This window comes from Ursus americanus, chromosome 33, assembly GCF_024610735.1.
Source record: "Ursus americanus isolate L20-20 chromosome 33, mUrsAme1.1.p, whole genome shotgun sequence".
Classification (NCBI taxonomy): Eukaryota; Metazoa; Chordata; class Mammalia; order Carnivora; family Ursidae; genus Ursus; species Ursus americanus.
Window position 1 is genome coordinate 11,833,021 of NC_142159.1, and position 17,192 is coordinate 11,850,212.

At 45.1% G+C, this 17,192-nt stretch overlaps 1 protein-coding gene across 5 annotated transcripts in view; it reads right to left on the reverse strand.

The window, feature by feature from the left end:
- The window catches only part of MTFR1L (mitochondrial fission regulator 1 like), a 29,273-nt gene extending 13,326 nt beyond the window's left edge, over positions 1 to 15,947 (reverse strand). The window contains exons 1-6 of one of the 5 annotated variants that reach the window (XM_045782075.2): positions 15,924 to 15,947; positions 12,172 to 12,316; positions 11,576 to 11,680; positions 8,599 to 8,708; positions 8,193 to 8,404; positions 6,582 to 6,903 (exon numbers count right to left, since the gene is read on the reverse strand). In XM_045782075.2, coding sequence (XP_045638031.1) covers positions 6,582 to 6,903; positions 8,193 to 8,404; positions 8,599 to 8,708; positions 11,576 to 11,680; positions 12,172 to 12,195 — 773 coding nt within the window. In that variant the 5' untranslated portion in view covers positions 12,196 to 12,316; positions 15,924 to 15,947. The other 4 variants (XM_045782076.2, XM_045782071.2, XM_045782072.2 and 1 more) reach the window with 4 other exon arrangements.
- Positions 15,948 to 17,192: the final 1,245 nt, after the last annotated feature.

The following is a 17,192-nucleotide window of genomic DNA, read 5'->3' on the forward strand; positions in this document are numbered from 1 at the left end:
CGCCTGGGTGGATCAGTTGGTTAACCGTCTGCCTTTGGCTTGGGTCATGATCTCATGTTCTGGGACTGAGCCCCACATCTGGCTCCCTGCTGAGCAGGGAGCCTGCTTCTCCCTCTCCCTCTGCTGCTCCCCCTGCTTGTGCTGACAATGAATAAATAAAATCTTTAAAAAATTTTTAAGTTTTTTTTACCTTTTTGATACCCTAATCTAGTATTTCTCTCATCCCCACCCCCAGCCTCTGGCAAGCACCAATCTTTGTACCTACAAGCTTGGTGGTGGTGGTGGTGGTGGTTTTTGACTTTAGATTCACATATAAGTGATCATATAGCTTTCTTTCTGTCTGGCTTGTTTCACTTAGCATAATGCCCTCCAGGCATTATATTGTTGCTAATGGCAAGATTAATTTTTATTTTTTTAAGAGATGGGGAGGGGCAGAGGGAGAGGGAAAGAGAATCTTAGGCAGGTTCCATGCCCAGCATAGAGCCCAACACACGGCTCATCTCACATCCCTGAGATCATGACCTGAGCCAAAATCAAGAATTGAACGCTTAACCCACTGAGCCACCCAGGCGCCCCCACCTTTTATTTAGAGGGGGGAGAGATGGGGGGGAGGCAAATGGCATAATTTCAATCTTTTTAAGGCTGAATAATAATATTCCATTCTGTATATATACCACGATTTCTTTATCTGTTCATCCACTGATGGACACTTAATTTTTTCCATATGTTGGCTATTGTAAATAATGCTGCAGTGAATATGGGGGTGCATATATCTTCTCAAGTTAGTGTTTTTGTTTTTGGATAGTACCCACAAGTGGAATTGCTGGATCATATGGTAGGGTTTTTTGGGTGGGGGGGGTGAGAGGGAGAGAGAGAATCTTAAGCAGGCTCCATGCCCAATCTCAAGACCCTGAAATCATGACCTGAGCTGAAATCAAGACTCAGACGCTTGACTGAGCCACCCAGACACCCCTCACGTGGTGTCGTATTTAATTTTTTGAGGAACCTGCATACTGTTTTCCACAGTCTGTGTACCAATTTACATTCCTATCCACAGTCACAAGGGTTCCCTTTTCTCCACATCCTTGCCAATACTTATTTTTTATCTTTTTGATGATAAGTCCTTCTAACAGGTGTGAGGTGAAAGTTGTGGTTTTGATTTGCATTTCTCTGATGATTAGCGATGTTAAGCATCTTTTCATGTACCTATTGGTCATCTATATGTCTTCTTTGGGAAAATGTCTATTAGAGTACTCTGCCCATTTGTTAATCAGACTGGGTTTTTGGTCTTGTCTTTTCCTTTCTTGCTATTGAGTTGTATGAGTTCTTTATGTATTTTGGATATTAATCCTTATTGGATATACGATTTGCAAATATTTTCTCCCATGCAATAGGTTGCCTTTTCATTTTGTTGATGGTTTCCTTTGCTGTGCAGAAGCTTTTTACTTTGATATAGTCCCACTTGTTTATTTTTGCTTTTGTTGCTTTTACTTTGGTTGAAAATATACATTATCATGACCTATGTCAAGGAGCTTACTGCCAGTGTTTTCTTCTAAGAGTTTTATTGTTTCAGGTCTTACCATTCAAGTCTTTAGTACATTTTGAATTAATTGTTGCATATGGTGTAAGGTAGTGAGTGGTTGAGTTTCATTCATTTGTATGTGGCTGTCCGGTTTTCCCAGCACCATTTATGGAAGAGACGGTCTTTTCCCTACTGTATGTTCCTGGGTCCTTTGTTGTAAATTGACCATATATGTGTGGGTTTATTTCTGGGCTCTATTCTGCTCCACTAATTTGTTTTTATGCCAATACCATATTGTTTTAATTACTATAGTTCTGTAATAAGAGTTTGAAATCAGGGAGCATGATGCCTTCAGCGTTGTTCTTTCTCAAGATTGTTTTGGCTATTTGGGGTCTTTGGGGTTCCATACAAATTTTAGAATACTTTCTTCCAGTTCTGTAAAGAATGCCATTGGACTTTTGATAGCAATTGCATTGAATCTGTAGGTTGCTTTGGGTAGTATGGATACTTTAACAATATTAATTCTTACAATCCATGAGCATGGAATATTTGTGTTTTCTTTAATTTCTTTCCGTGATGTCTTGTAGTTTTCAGTATACAGCTCTTTCACCTCCTTTATCCTAGATACTCAATTCTTTTGATGCAATTGTAAATGGGGTTGCTAATTTCTCTGACAGCCTGTCATTAGTGTATAGAAACACACCAGATTTTTAGTTATTGATTTCGTATCCTGCAACATTACTGAATTAGTTTATTCTAGCAATTTTTTTGTTTTTAGGGTTTTCTGTATAATATCATGTCATCTGCAAATAGTGAGTTTTACTTCTTCCTTTCCAGTTTGGATGCCTTTTCTTTTCTTTTTTTTTTTTTTTTTTGTCTAATTGCTCGGGCTAGGGCTTCCAATATTATGTTGACTAAATAGGCGAATGGGCATCTTTTTCTTATTTCTCATCTTAGAGGAAAAGCTTTCAGCTTTTACTGTTGAGTGTGATGTTAGCTGTGGGCTCGTCATATCTTGCCTTTATTATTATGTTGAGGTATGTTCTTTCTATACCTGCTTTGTTGAAAGCTTTTATCACAAATGGATCTTGAATTTTGTTGAATGCTTTTTCTGCATCTCTTGAGATGAACATATGACTCATCCTTTGTTTTACTAATGTGGTATATCACATCAATTTGCAGATGTTGGACTATCCTCACATTCCTTGAATAAACCCCACTTGATCATGGTGTATGATCCTTTTAAGATATTGTTGAATTCAGTTTGCTAATATTTTTTTCAGGATTTCTGCATCTATGCTCATCAGGGATATTGGCCTATAATTTTATTTTCTTCTGGTGTCCTTGTATGGTTTTGGTGTGAGGATAATACTGGCCTTATAAAATGAGTTTGAAAGAGTTTCCTCATTATCTCTTTTTTGGAAGCGTCTGAGAAATATTGGTCTTTTGGAAGAGTTTGAGAAGCACTGGTATTCTCTGAATGTTTGGTAGAATTCACCCAATGAAGCCATCTATATGGTCCTGGATTTTTGTTCATTGGGAGGTTTTTGATTACTGATTTAATCTCCTTAGTGATCAGTCTGTCCAGATTTTCTATTTCTTTATGATTCAGTCTTGGTAGATTGTATGTTTCTAGGAATTTATCCATCTTTTAGGTTGTCCATTTGTTGGTGTATAATTTTTCATAGTAGTCTCTTATCCTTTGAATGTGTGGTATTAGTAATATCTCTTTCATTTCTGATTTTGAGTTCTCTTTTTTTTAGTGATTCTAGCTAGAGGTTTGTCAAGTTTGTTTATCTTTTCAAAGACCCATCAATAACTTTCATCTTTTATATTGCTTTTTAGTTTCTATTTCATTTATTTCTGCTCTAATCCCTGTTATTTCCTTCTTTCCTTCCTTCTAACTTTGGGTTTCATTTGCTCTTCTTTTTTTCCTGGTTCCTTAAGGTGTAAAGTTGTGTTATTTGGGAATTTTGTTTCTTGCGATAGGCACTCACTGCTATAAACTTCCCTCTTAGAATTTCTTTTGCTGCCTCTCCTAAATTTTGGTATATTTCCATTTTGTTTGTGTCAAGGTGTTTTTTATTTCCCTTTTGGTTTCTGATTTGACCCCATCCCCTGCCCATTGTTCAGTAGATGTTTAATCTCCACATACTTGTGAATTTTCCAGTTTTGTGTAACTGATTTCTAGTTTCTTATCACTGTAGTTGGAAAAGATGCTTGATATTTCAGTCATCTTAAATTTATTCAGACTTGTTTTGTGGCCTACCATATGATCTATCCTGGAAAATGTTCCATTGTGCACTTGAGAATGTATATTGTCTTGGTTTTGGAAGGAATGTTCTGTATATATCTGTTAAGTCTACCCAGTCTACCATGTCATTTAAGGCCAGTGTTATTTTCTGTCTGGATGATCTATCCATTGATATAAGTGGGGTATTAAGTCCCCTGCTATTATTGTATGGCTGTTTCTCCCTATGTCTAATATTTGCTTTATAATTCATAAATATTTACAAATGTTATATCATCTCTTGTTGGATTGACCCTTTTATCGTTATATAATGCTCTTTGTCTTGTTACAATCTTTGTTTTAAAGTTGACTTTTTTCTGATAGAAGTATAGCCACCCCAGCTTTCTTTTGGTTTCTATTTAAATGGTATATCTTTTTCTATCCCTTCACCTGTGTGTTTTTACATCTAAAGGAGTCTCTTGTAGGCAGCATATCGTTTTGTTTTTTTATTTAGCCACTCTTGTCTTTAGATCAGAATAGTCCGTGTACATTTAAAGTAGAATTATTGGTAAGTATGTACTTATTGCCATTTTATTAATTGTTTTCTGGCTATTTCTGTAGTTCTTCTCTGTTCCTTCTTCTCTTGCTCTCTTCCTTTGTGGTTTGATGACATTCTCTAGTGGTATGCTTATATTCCTTTTTATCTTTTGTGTATTTACTATAGGGTTTTGTAGTTAAGATTAGCCTTAAGTATAACAACTTACTATCTATAACAGTCGAAGTTGATAAAATAGTTGCCAACTTAAGTTCGATCACATTCTAAAGCTCATCATTTTTACCCCATGTTTTTGATGTCACATTTTACATCTTTTTATTTTGTGTACCCCTTATTATAATCAGTTATTTTTATTACTTTTGTCCTTTTAACCTTAAGTGATGAGTCTGCTATTTTTATTATCTTTCCAGTGAGATTTACGCTTTGATATGTGTTCTTATTACTGACTAGTGCTCTTTTTAGCTTAAAGAGGTCATTTTAACATTTCTTGTAAGGCTGATTTAGTGGTGATAAACTCCTTTGGCTTTTGCTTGTCTGAAATGACTCTGCTTGGTTGGAAGTTTTCTTCTTTTCAGCATTTTGAATATTTTGTGTCACTCCCTTCTGGTCTGCAAAGTATCTGCTGAAAAACATGTTGATAGTCTTATGGGGGTTCCCTTTTACCTAAGTTATTTTTCTCTTGCTGCTTTTAGGGTCTCTTTGGGCTCATCTTATGTGCAACTCTCTGGGCCTTGTGGATCTGGATGTCTGTTTGCTTCCCCACGTTAGGGACATTTTCAGACATTCTATTTTTATTATTTATTTGAGAGAGAGCAAGAGAAAGTACAAGCACAAGCGAGGGGAGGAGAAGCAGCAGACTCCCTGCTGAGCAGGGAGCACAATACAAGGCTCAATCCCAGGACCCTGGGATCATGACCTGAGCCACCCAGGTGCCCCTCAGCCATTCTATTTTCAAATGAGATTTCTGTACCTTTCTCTTCTTCTGGGAGCCCTATAATGAGAACATTAGTCCATTTGATGATGTCCCGTAAATTCCTTTAAGCTTTTAAGCTATCTTTACTTTTTTTTTTTTTCCCCTATTCTTTTTTCTACTTGCTGCTCTGATTGGGGGAGTTCTACTGCTTTGTCTTTGAGTTCACTTGTTCTTTCTTCTGTTTCATCTAGTTTGCCCTGAACCCCTCTAGTGTATTTTTTTAGTTCAGTTATTGTGTTTATCAGCTCTGTGACTTAGTTTTAGCAGTTTGACGTATTCTCCATCTCGTTGCTGAAGTTCTCTGTCCATCCGTTCTCCCCAGTTTGGTGAGCATCTTCATGAGCTTTACTTTGAATTCTTTATCAGGCAGATTACTTATCTGTTATTAAGGGTTTTTTCCAGAGGTTTTTATAAGAGATCTAGAATTCATAGTAAAACGTTCACATCACGAGGGAACCATGGGAACAAAACCAACTCTAGATTAGGGTAGGTTTGAGTTACCTAATACATCATAAAAGAGTGTCCTAGATATCTGGAAAATAGGCGCTTTAAATTCTAGTGAACTTACGTACATTCCTATGAAGACATCTTACTGGTCATTATGTAGGTGTAACGGCTACTTATACCTCCATTAGGTAGGTATAAGATCTGTCACACTTCTGAATCTTTGCTGATGGTGCTACCTTCTCATTTTTAGTCATCAACCCAGCTCTTTCCATTAACAAAGGAAAAGATCCCCAGACACAAGGCTCCACTCCTTGGGAGTTCTGCTTTAGTAAGTTTAAGGTGTATTTATAACAAATCTTAGCAATTCCGCTGGACAGCCAGGTTTAGAGTCTCAAATGCCTGGATTTGGAGAGTTGGTTTGCATAAGGGACCACTGTATTTTAAAGCAGAAACCCCAACTTTATGAAATTCTCCTTCCATCAGAAAGTCTACCAGTTTGAGATACTAAAATAATTATTATGCAACCCCATTTTGCAAGGTGGAGCATGGGAATACTGTCACCAGCAGTATAAGTACTGAAGTGGTAAAGCTCCCCTGGGTGACAGAAGTTGGATTAGATGAGCTGCCTTGTAAAATTTCTACTAACAATTGTGTTAGATCACCCCAACCAAATGTAAAATGTTACTCTTTCCTCAAACTGGAGCCCCAGGTGTTATTAAGCAAGCAAGCTTTGTGAATGAAGTAACATAACTACTACTGAGGACTTAACTTTGTACATTCTTTCTACTAGATCATTGGCCACAGGTGACTTAAACAGTAAACACACCACCAGAGCTCCTTATCATATACTTACAGATCTTGGCTCTGTTTCATCCGGTGAAAGTCCTTCAGGATCCCCATCATATCTGCAAAGCTACTGGCCTTGGACAGAGAGACACAGTCGTCCTCTTCAGATGAGCTGCAGGTAGCCTTGTGTTCTGGTTTGCAACATTCAGGGCTGGCAGAACAAAGCAGGGGGATTGTTGGAAGCTCAGGGACCTCTACCTCGGTCTCCTCGGTGATGTCACTAATGACAAAGGAAGTTGTAGAGTGGAATGAGGATCCAAAACAAGGTAAGGGAGAAGAGACATTTGAACTTCCTGGAGATAAGAAATCTGGCGTTAATGAAGCCGAAGCTGAAAGAGAAAACAATAGGCATGGATGGACATTGGGACTAGAATACGGCAGTAATATCTTCTCCCCACAAGCAGTGCCTATCAAACATTCATTTCCTGGGCTTGACATCATGACATTCTGGGAGAGCCCAGGATGTTATCTGTAAGCCAGTGGAGGGTTCCTCCACTACCCTCCCCTCTCAGGATCTACAGAAGATAGAAAAGCACTGAGCTCTTCCAGTGTTCTGGGAGGGTAGACCCCCCCCCCCCTAAAGGCTTAGCTTCTAAAAGCTCCCATTCTGCAGTGGGCTATGCAGTGACAGCCCTATTTCTACCAGAGCAACAGTGACAGAACCAAGGCCGGAATGTGTCCTTTTCTCTAAATGGGCTAGTGCTTCTGACTATGCTCCTATCTGTGACTAGAAGAAATAGCAAAAATAAATAGAATGGTGATAGTCCTAGTTTCTCAAATCTTGAAAAATTTCCAAAACAAAAGATTTTTTGTTTCATTTTTCATCAACTACTTCAGCTTGTCTCTTGGATGACAAAAATGTAGCCAACATATAAATGGAAAATTTCAAGTAGAATTCCTCTATTAAACTGCCATATGAGTGAATTAAATATATGAAGATTACAAAGAACACCATGATTTTCATGTGTTCTACCAACAGGTAAGATCTGGGAGCTAGGACTTTAAGCTGGCAAGGAGCAAAAAAGTGAGGATGGATAGAAGGAATAGGATGATAAACCCCGGACAGCTTGGGAGAGATCCAATGTTGGTGTTTCATGCACTGGGTCAAGGCAGACTCCCATCCATTTCCAGTGGTTCTGCCTTAACTGCAGACAGACAGGTGGAGGGATAGAGAGGTGGTCTCTAGGAGAACAAGGAAAGGGAAGATAGATAGGAAGATAGCTTAAAGGGAATCTCTCTCTTAATGGTGGAGAATTCTTATTTCTCATTGAAAAGGGAAGCTGCCTGAGGGCTCACGGAAGATGTGATCTTAACGACACTTGGAAGAGGGTGTTGGTTTTTGTAGCCAAGAGAGGGACTCTGCCAGGGGCGGGGCGGGGGGGGGGCGCATTCACAGGTTAAGTGAAGATTTTGTTCCTAATCAAACCAGTCAGCCCAAAATGGCTGATGGAAACCATTCAAGGATTACTACAGGCTGGCCAGTCCTCAGGACAACCCCAGAGCCCTGGGCCTGTGTCCCCCTGAACCATGGACCATCATTTTCCTACCTTTATCCTGTACCAAAAGCCAGAGGGAAAGGAACAATCTGCTAAATTGTGGCCCTGACCCGGGCTCCTACCTGCATCCGCTGCCACTATCTTAGCAATCTGGCTGCGCAGGTGGCTCAGCTCATCTTGCAGCTCTGTGGTGCGGCTTAGGGCTGGCAGGGCTGGCTTCTTCAAGGCCAGGAGCCTCTCCTCAGACCCACGCAGGTTGGGAACTGAGGCATTGCGCTGCATGACAATCAAAGGGCTGGGCTTCCAGGTATGCCTCAGGGGCCGTGTGTCACTTCTGGACCAGGAAAGATAAGTATGTCAGAGGCAGCTGGCCACTGCACTTCTTACACAAGTAACACAGCCAGGTTCTACTCCCACTCAGAGCCCACAGCTTTTGTTCCTGTTGCCCTCAGCCCCGCATAAGCACTCTCCCTGTTGCCTGCTACCCTGTGTGGGAAGGAGCTCCCCATTCCCCAGCAGACCAGCTACCTGACCCGGGCATATGTCTCCTCTTCATCCGCAGCAATCCAGGCGATGTCAGCCAGGGTTGGGACTGGGGGTACATCCCTCAGACACAGATCAGAGATGTTGGGCAGGGTCTACAGGGAAGCAAAAGTCATTAATTAAAACATTTATTGACATGAGACTATCAAAGACTGCAAAACACATGGGAGGGGCACCTAATCCAGCCCTGAGTATCAGGGAGTCTTCCTAGAGAGGGGAGAAGACAGTTCTCGGTTGGAAAAAGGACAGAAGAGAGTTTATGGGATTATAAGTAGTTTAGCACACCAGGACAGAGCTGGGGGTAGAGGGTGGTTTGCAAGAGGCAGGAAAGTGAATTAAAAAACTTTTAAGACCAATAATGAGCCACTGGAAGATTGTAAAAATCAGATTTTGAAAGATTACTCTGGCTGCCATGTGGACCATGCATGAGAGAGTGAAGAGACCGGTTATGAGGCTATTATATTCCAAGCAAAACATGGTGGCCTACAGTGGGATTGGGACCTATTTTTATATATGAAGTTTTATTGGAAAGTCACACCCATTCATTTATGTATCGTCTGTGGTATTTTTTAAGCTGCAACTGTACGAGTAGTTTTAACAGAAGTTATGGCCCCCATACTAAAATATTTACTATTTGGCTTCTTAAAACATTTGCTGACCCCTGACTGGAGCAAAGGAGTCATTAGCGGGACTGGCAAGAGTTACCTTTCAACAGAAATGGCTACTAAGAGCATCTTGCTTTCTCCAGCTATGAGAATACAGGTACAAGGACATCAACAGGAAGCTTCCCCGGCAGGCTGTTTACAACACCTCCGAAGCTAATTGGGATCTATACTGTCAGAGCAACACTGTTTTAAGCAAACTTGATAATCTGAATATTTGGATTTAAATAAAAAGAAATGATTATACCAAAAGGATAAGAGGATTCCTTAAAAACAGCCCCTCAACTCAGATGAACAACAACCAGGGAACAGACAAGGCTGAATGACATTATGTTAAATGAAAGATTAGGAGGATTCAATCATGCTATGATTTTAACAAAGTGAAAAAACAAAAAAAACACATGCATCTAGAAAAAGATGGAAAAGAACTACACCAAAACATTAACTATTTTGTGTCATGAGTATGTGATTATAAGTAATTTATTTTCCTTTTTTTCACATTTCATAATTTTTTGGATGGGTAAATTTAAAAAATAAATCAGCAAGATTACTTTAAATAATTAAGGGAATTAATTTACAACAGATATCCAGGGACAATTTCTCAAAAACCCATCCACACGAGTTAAGTTCAGATGTTTCTGCTATAGGTTGGTGGGTGGGTCCGGAGTTGATAGCTCTAGCTTTCAGACAGGGAACCTGCGTCTCACAGGAGCAATGCGATGCTCCAAGGTTACGCAGGAAAGGACTTCCACTGACCCAGAAGTTACTGCTAAAATGGGCCATTTAGGGTAAGCCTCTATTTGCTTTCCTTTCCAGAATGCTGCTCTGCTATTGACAATTAAATGAGTTAACACATATAATTTAGCACAGTGCCTGGCACACAGTATGTGCTCAGTAAACGTCAGCTAGTATTACTAATACTATTCACACACACTCCTGCTCTGTGGGAGCCTGTGCCCTTGATCGTCCCTGCCCAGCAGCATCTGGCCAAAGGACTGAAGAGGTTATAGCCAAGTGTAGGGGCAACATCCACTGAGTCCCTCACACCCCCTAGCTGTGCTCCCCTTTGTTTCTGATGCTTGAGGCAACTAGGACCACATCCTGCTCATGCCCTTCAGGCAATCCTGGATAAGTGGCAATCCAGGTCATAGGATAGCCACCCCACATCACATACTTCCAACTCCATTCCTGACTCTAATGCCAACCCTGACACCATTTCTGACTCCAGAACGAGTTCCTACGATTTCACAGCTCCGCATCTGATACAGAAACTCAGGTTCCTTCATTTCTGTTTCCACCTGGGCCCGTGTATTTGTTTCCCCTGTGTAGGCAGAAAGCTGAAGTACTTCTCTTGTTTTCCAGTTCCCCAAAATGTACACATCTTAAGCATTTAGCCTGGAGCTGGTTCTTTTTTTTTTTTTTTTTTTAAGATTTTATTTATTTATTTGACAGAGATAGAGACAGCCAGCGAGAGAGGGAACACAAGCAGGGGGAGTGGGAGAGGAAGAAGCAGGCTCATAGCGGAGGAGCCTGACGTGGGGCTCGATCCCACAACGCCGGGATCACGCCCTGAGCCGAAGGCAGACGCTCAACCGCTGTGCCACCCAGGCGCCCCTGGAGCTGGTTCTTAACCATTAGTTCTTAAAGGGAGGTAGCTAGGACCTAATAAATGCGACTTAGCTTTCCACTGCAGAAGTGGGGGGGGGGTCTCAAAAACATGGGCCTGGCAAGAACCTGCTGCACAGTGGGTGCCAAAGGACCCTAGACACAGAGGTAAGCCTTAGGTGCTCTAGTAAAGGAGCGGCTCAAAAGAAAAGGATGGGGAGTAATGGCCTCAGGGAAACATAAAAATAGGTGGCTAAGTGGTCAAGTCTTAGGGCTGGTAAGAAAAGCAGAGTTCAACTCAGTCACACAGCACTCTGTCCCACAGCGAGACCTGTCAGGGTTTTGGGGAAACACCTCAGGGCAGACATGGCTACTCTGGGAATCTGGTTCAACAAGGGACTTTGGCCTACTCTGATGAACTGGACTGCAGGAGCCTGATGAAATCTTAGTCACTTAGTGGCATCAAAGATGCAAGGTTATTTATGAACAGACTGGAAGTCTGTTGTGGTCATAGTTTGTGAAATCAGAAAGGCACAGTGACCAGTATCCATTATATGCACTTAATAAATATTTCTTGACAAAATGAAAAAGTGATCAGGAAAGCAACCTGCCTTAGCAATACCTGGCACAGAAGCAGCACCATCCTCCCATAGCCTCTGAGCTTCTACTTAACCAGGCCCTTTCAGTATACTTACCTCGAAGGATGCCCGGGGACATGGCTTCAGGGGCAGGTTGGTCCCAATTCTTCTCACTACACTGCGAGCAGCTCCATGTGGCTTGTTTTGCCAGATTGGGATGGTCTAAAGGAGAGACACAAGCAGTCTCAGAGATGGGTCCAACCACTATTCTATTCTACCACCCCACCCCCCTTTAGCAGGGAGACTGAAGTCCCCATTCCCAGGGACAGGGCACTGTGTGTGGGTCAAGTCTCAATATAAGTGAGGGCAGGTTCCCCAGTTGCCAGCCACTTAAGGGGACATCTGCTGCTGCCAAGGCATGGTAAATGCTGGGAGGATCCAGTGAAGGCATGAGGAATTAGTTGGGTGTAGGGATCACATAGGTTTCCCACTCTTCCCTCTGCCCAAAAAGGCAGAAACACATTGACTCCTTAACTGTCCCCAAGACCACACTTGGTTTTGCCTGTTGGGGGCAAGCAGTGAGGGTATGTGGAAGGGTCGCCTCCAGGGGAAGGAAGAATTAATTGTAGAGTCTCAGAATTTCCTGCAGAATTTCAGCAGGCCCAGTGCTCAACCCTTCCCCACCAAAGCCCTGCCCTGGGAATGCCCCTTACCACATTGGCTTCCATTCCTGACATTTCAACCGGCTCCTGCACTTGAAGGACAAGCCAGCCACAGGGCAGTTCTGGGGGCCTGGGGAGGCTGGAGGCGTGATTCCTTCATATCAGGCCATCTTTAAGGAACACCAGATTTCTCTTCCTGTGAAACAACCCCCCACAGTGGAGACTCAATGGCCACCACACAAGCCCCACAAAAACCAGGTCCTGCAGAGCCATGACTAACACCAAGGTTTCTCTGATGTTTCACAGGGGAGAAAAACAACCCAAGAGGCTGCCCTCACTCAACAATGGCTCCAAATCCAGACCCTTGAAGGTTCTGTTCCAGACCCGTGGCATGAGCTTGGCCAACTCTGGGAGCTTCCTGATCCCTCGGACTTCCTGAGGCATTACTTGTAGATAAATAAATAGAACTTTCTTGGTAGTTTAAAAGCCAAATTGTAGGTATCATCCAAACCCAGCATCCATTCTTGAAGATGGAGTGTAAAAGCCCCAGCATGTGCCACCAAGCCTAGCACTGCTGAGTCCTGGCAAGGGAGAGATGTGAAGTAGACAACGTGAGAATAAACAGCCAGCTCTTGTCAATCTCAGTCTACTGGGCTACAAGGAAAACAGCCAAAAATTTTTATACTGCTTAGCCATCTACTGGTCTTGTAGCCTTACGAAAGTCCCTTGACTTTTTTGAATGTTGGGTTTTTTCATATGTAAAAAGAGGACAAGAGCTCCCATCCTAGATTACCTTAAGGCTCAATCTGTGAAATAGGGTAAGATTTTTCATATGTAAAAAGAGGACAAGAGCTCCCATCCTAGATTACTTTAAGGCTCAATCTGTGAAATAGGGTAAGATTGAAATAGGGTAAGATTTTAAAGTGCTTAATGAACATGACACAGATGGATGGGATCACTCCTGATTCTTCTCAGCTGCTCTTGTATGGTGAGCAGATGCAATCAATGAACTCATTGCCTTGTTCATCAAATATAACAATACCCACTCTGTGCCAGGCCCTGTGCTGGGCACTGCAGGGGCTATGGAAGGAGTAAGACACACCCATGCTCTCAAGGAACGCACGATATGAAGAGAAATAGGAATTGAATACATAATTTTAGCAAAGGCTGAAAATCACTCTTAAGAAAGGTACACTAAGCAGATGGCCAGGTGAACTCAGGCCCCTGGCCCCAAGGCCTCATGGTGAGTTCAGAGGGGGTAGAAAGGGATGAAAAACAGCAACAATAGCACAGGTCCAGGACAGGAGGGCAAGAGAGGCGTAAAGAGGAGCAAAGAAAGGTAAAGTCAAGTCATGAAGGCTGGGAATACTCAAGTAAGAAGTCACTGGGGAGCCAAGGACAGGCTCTGAACAGGGGATGGACTGAAACCTCCCTTGCAGGATTTCTCTTTCACCGGTGGGAGAGGAGTTATCACTCACTTTATGATACAAATGGGGAAAGGAAGCTGGAGAGAGGAAGGCAAGTATCTAAGGTCACTCAGTGGTCACGCCAGTGGAAAGCACTTCAAGTCTGGTCTAAATTGTGCTGCCTTCTGCATGGGCTCAACTCCCTGTAGTTCAAGCCTTTATCAAAGTCCCTCTGTGTGCCAGGCTCTGTGCTGAATGTCAGTGCCTGCCACAAGTTTCACAGAACAGTGCTTCCCTGTGTTTCTCACTCTAGACACTACAGCCACTTCCTCTCCAAACTTACCTCCAAAGACTCAGGCCTAACACAACAGCCAGAGGGATCTTTCTAGGACACACTGCTCCTATGTTTAACACCCACCCCCCTTCGCTATATCTAACAGGGTAACATCTATACTGGGCATGGCCTGCAGGGTCCTCCACAATCAGGCCCAACCTAACCAGACCAAACTCCAAGGCCCGCAAATGGGCCCCTGCACACTTGACAGCCACACCTCCCACGTTCCCCTTGCCATTCAACCACGCTGGCCGCCTCTCAGCTCCTATTCACACTATCCCCTCTGCCTGAAACACCAGCACCTTCTTCACCAAGCTCATTCTTCATCATTCTTCAGAGCTCAAGCATCACCTCCCCTGCCCTGACAGATCCTTACTGCCTCCTCTCCCGCAGCACCCACGTTTCCTTCCGAGTCCTCTCACAATAGTAATTAGAACCCGCGTAATCTGCTGTCTGTCGCAGGGCAGGAGCTTCCCCAGGCACAGAGCCTGCCTAGTCCCCAGTGAGCACTTCAACGTTTGTTCACGAACGGAGAACTCCGGCTTAGCCTTCACCCCCCCTCCGCGCCCCAAGTGTCATCCGCTAGACTTCCCCCAGGCCGCTGGCCATGCAGGCTGGTTCTCAGCACCCCTGCGTTCCCACGACCCCTCTCCAGGCCGCTGTCATGGCCTGTTCACACACGCTCTCCCGCAGGAGGCTCGGGGCTCCTCCAGAGCAGGGTCTGCTCTCATCACCCCCGCGCCGGGCGCCCCACCGAGGCCGCCGCGCTCGGTGGAACTTGGCGAGCGACAGCCCGCGTGGGCCCCAAGCGGCTGCACTGGGGGAGCCGCTGCGGGGACCTTGCCCGGGACCCGCCTCCCCTCCCCCGTAACTCCCCGACCCCAAGGGGCCAAGGTCGGCCAAGTTCTCGCCGCCGGCCCTGGAGGCCCTCGGACCCACAGGCCCCGGCCCGGGTCCCAGAAGGAGCGAGGCGGCCGAAGTGGCCCGACCGGCCGAGGAACGCGGCCGAAACGAGAAGCGTCTGCTGTAGCGGAGCCACCGAAGCTGGGTGACTCGAGCGAGTAATTACCCCCCGGGCACTGAGTCCTCCCACCCTCAGCCGAGCGTGGCGGACAGCACGGGCTCCCGCGAGAACTGGCGCGGGAAGAGGAGCCGTGGGCTCCGCACAGCGCCTGGTACTAGGCCGCGTCCACAGTCGGGCTGAGAGACCAAGCTCCCGCCTCCGGAGCGGCACTCGGACTTAGTCTCACCTCAGACTCCAGCTCCGGGACTCACTCACCTCACAGCCCCTCCTACCACAGCCGGCCGCCCAGCCTCAGCCGCCCTCACTTCCGCTGACCCGCCCCCGGAAGCGATCCGTTGCGGCTGCGCATCGGGCGGCAGCCCCGCGAGCCCTCGGGAGGCGGACCGCGGCTACGGCGGGGGCGGGGCGACGGGCTGCCTCACGCGGGGATCCCGAGGAAGGGGACACGCCCACTCCCGAGACCACACCCGCGCCGGCCCAGCCGTGGGGAAAAGTTGGCGGCGTTTGGAGATCCCCGCGGCCTAACCGGCCGCATCCGTGGCTCGTCTCCGCCGCCTTGCTGCTCTCCTCGGGTAGTCCTGATCCGACCTCTAGCGGCCGGGGTCTACGTCCCTGCCCGGACCCCAAATTGTGTGGCGTCAGCTGTCCCTACGCCTGTGCGCACTGAGAATCCTCCGCCTGGCGTTCCAGGCCCTCCGGACCTACGTCTTAACCTTGCCTCATCTCGTCCTGGTCCGCTTTTCACACTTCTAGCTTCCCAGCCAAGACCCTCTACAGTCTTCTGTCCGGCTAGAAGCAGCCTCTTTCTCCTCTGCCTACTGCCCTTCAGCTCTTGGTAGCTGTCTTCTATTTTAGCCTGTATCTCTCTCTCTCTCTCTCTCTCTAGCTGTCTTCTATTTTAGCCTGTATCTCTCTCTCTCTCTCTCTCTCACACACACACACACACACACACACGGTGGATTCAGTGAGGTAGTAGATTGATGGGCAAGACCCCAGAGGCACTGGGAAAGAGCCCCACGTTCATTCCAGGCGCACTCACCCTCTCCCTCTTTGAGCTTAAACCCTCTCGGTCCTAGTCCTGGTCCTGGTCTCCGTGGCATCCAGGCCTGAGTCACGTGCCCTCCTCTGACCTGAGCACACAGCGGTGCCGGGCTCCAGGCTGCAGTTCTGTGCTCTCAGGGCCTGCAAGTTCCAGCTGCCAGGAACAGGCTGGCTTCACAAGGGGGACAGGTTTGGGCAGTCACACAGGGCCTCTTGCTCAGAACTCTGTGCTTGCTTTAATGCTCGGCTGTTGCCCTCTTAAAATTATATATATATAATTATATAATATATATAGGGCCAGAGACCTCAGAGTTGTTCGCCCTGATCCTTACCATATTTCAAATGCTGAGGGTTGACTTCCAGGTCCAGGCTTCTTGCCAGGATGGCAAGTTGTTTAATCATTGAGTCTCCTTCCTGGTCAATGGCAGGTCTTGCAGACCCACCTTAGCGGTCTTTCCTGGGCGTGGGGGATGCTGTCTTGGTGCCTGACCCAGATCACCTCTACCCTGCCAGTGAACCCAGCTTCTGGCTGCTGTGTTGGCTTCACACAACTGCCCCCTTGTCTGGAAAATTGTACTTACAAGAGCGAGCACAGAGGCCCTAATCTGGGAATTTACCCCACCCCCCAAGTCAATGACTGACTGATACAGGTTACAAAAGGCACGTTCTACTCTGGTGTGGCTTATGTTCCTTCCCCTGTGATCATGCCCAGGCTAGGATTTGAGACCGTATCCTCCCTGCTTAGCCTCTTTCCTTTCCCCATTCTTCATCATTCCTTTTTTTTTTTTAATTGAAAAAAATTTTTTAAAGGTTTAAAAAAATTTTTATTTTTTTAAAGTAACCTTTACACCCAACATGGGGCTGGAACTCACAACCCTGAGATCAAGAGTCATATGCTCCTTCAACTGAGCCAGCCAGGCACCCCTTCTTCACTCCTTATACAGGCTTTTCCTGAAGTGCACAACCTCAAAAAAAAAAATTACCTAATGCCTGCCTTAGGCTCTGCTTCTAAGACAATGGGTAATTAAATTCAGAATCTTTCTCACCAGATTCTAAAAACAGTAGTAAGTTCTACTACTAGGTCTATCACAAACTTACTTTAAGAACATCACTTGAGCCCTCTAGTGACAGCGAAGATAGTCGATAGATGGATAGAGGCATTCCAGCCATGCTCCCTTGCCCGTCTGCCAAGCCTATCCCACAGAGGAGTCAGACCAAGGCTAGAACTGACCCACATCCCATTCAAAGGAAAGGCACTTAGAACCAC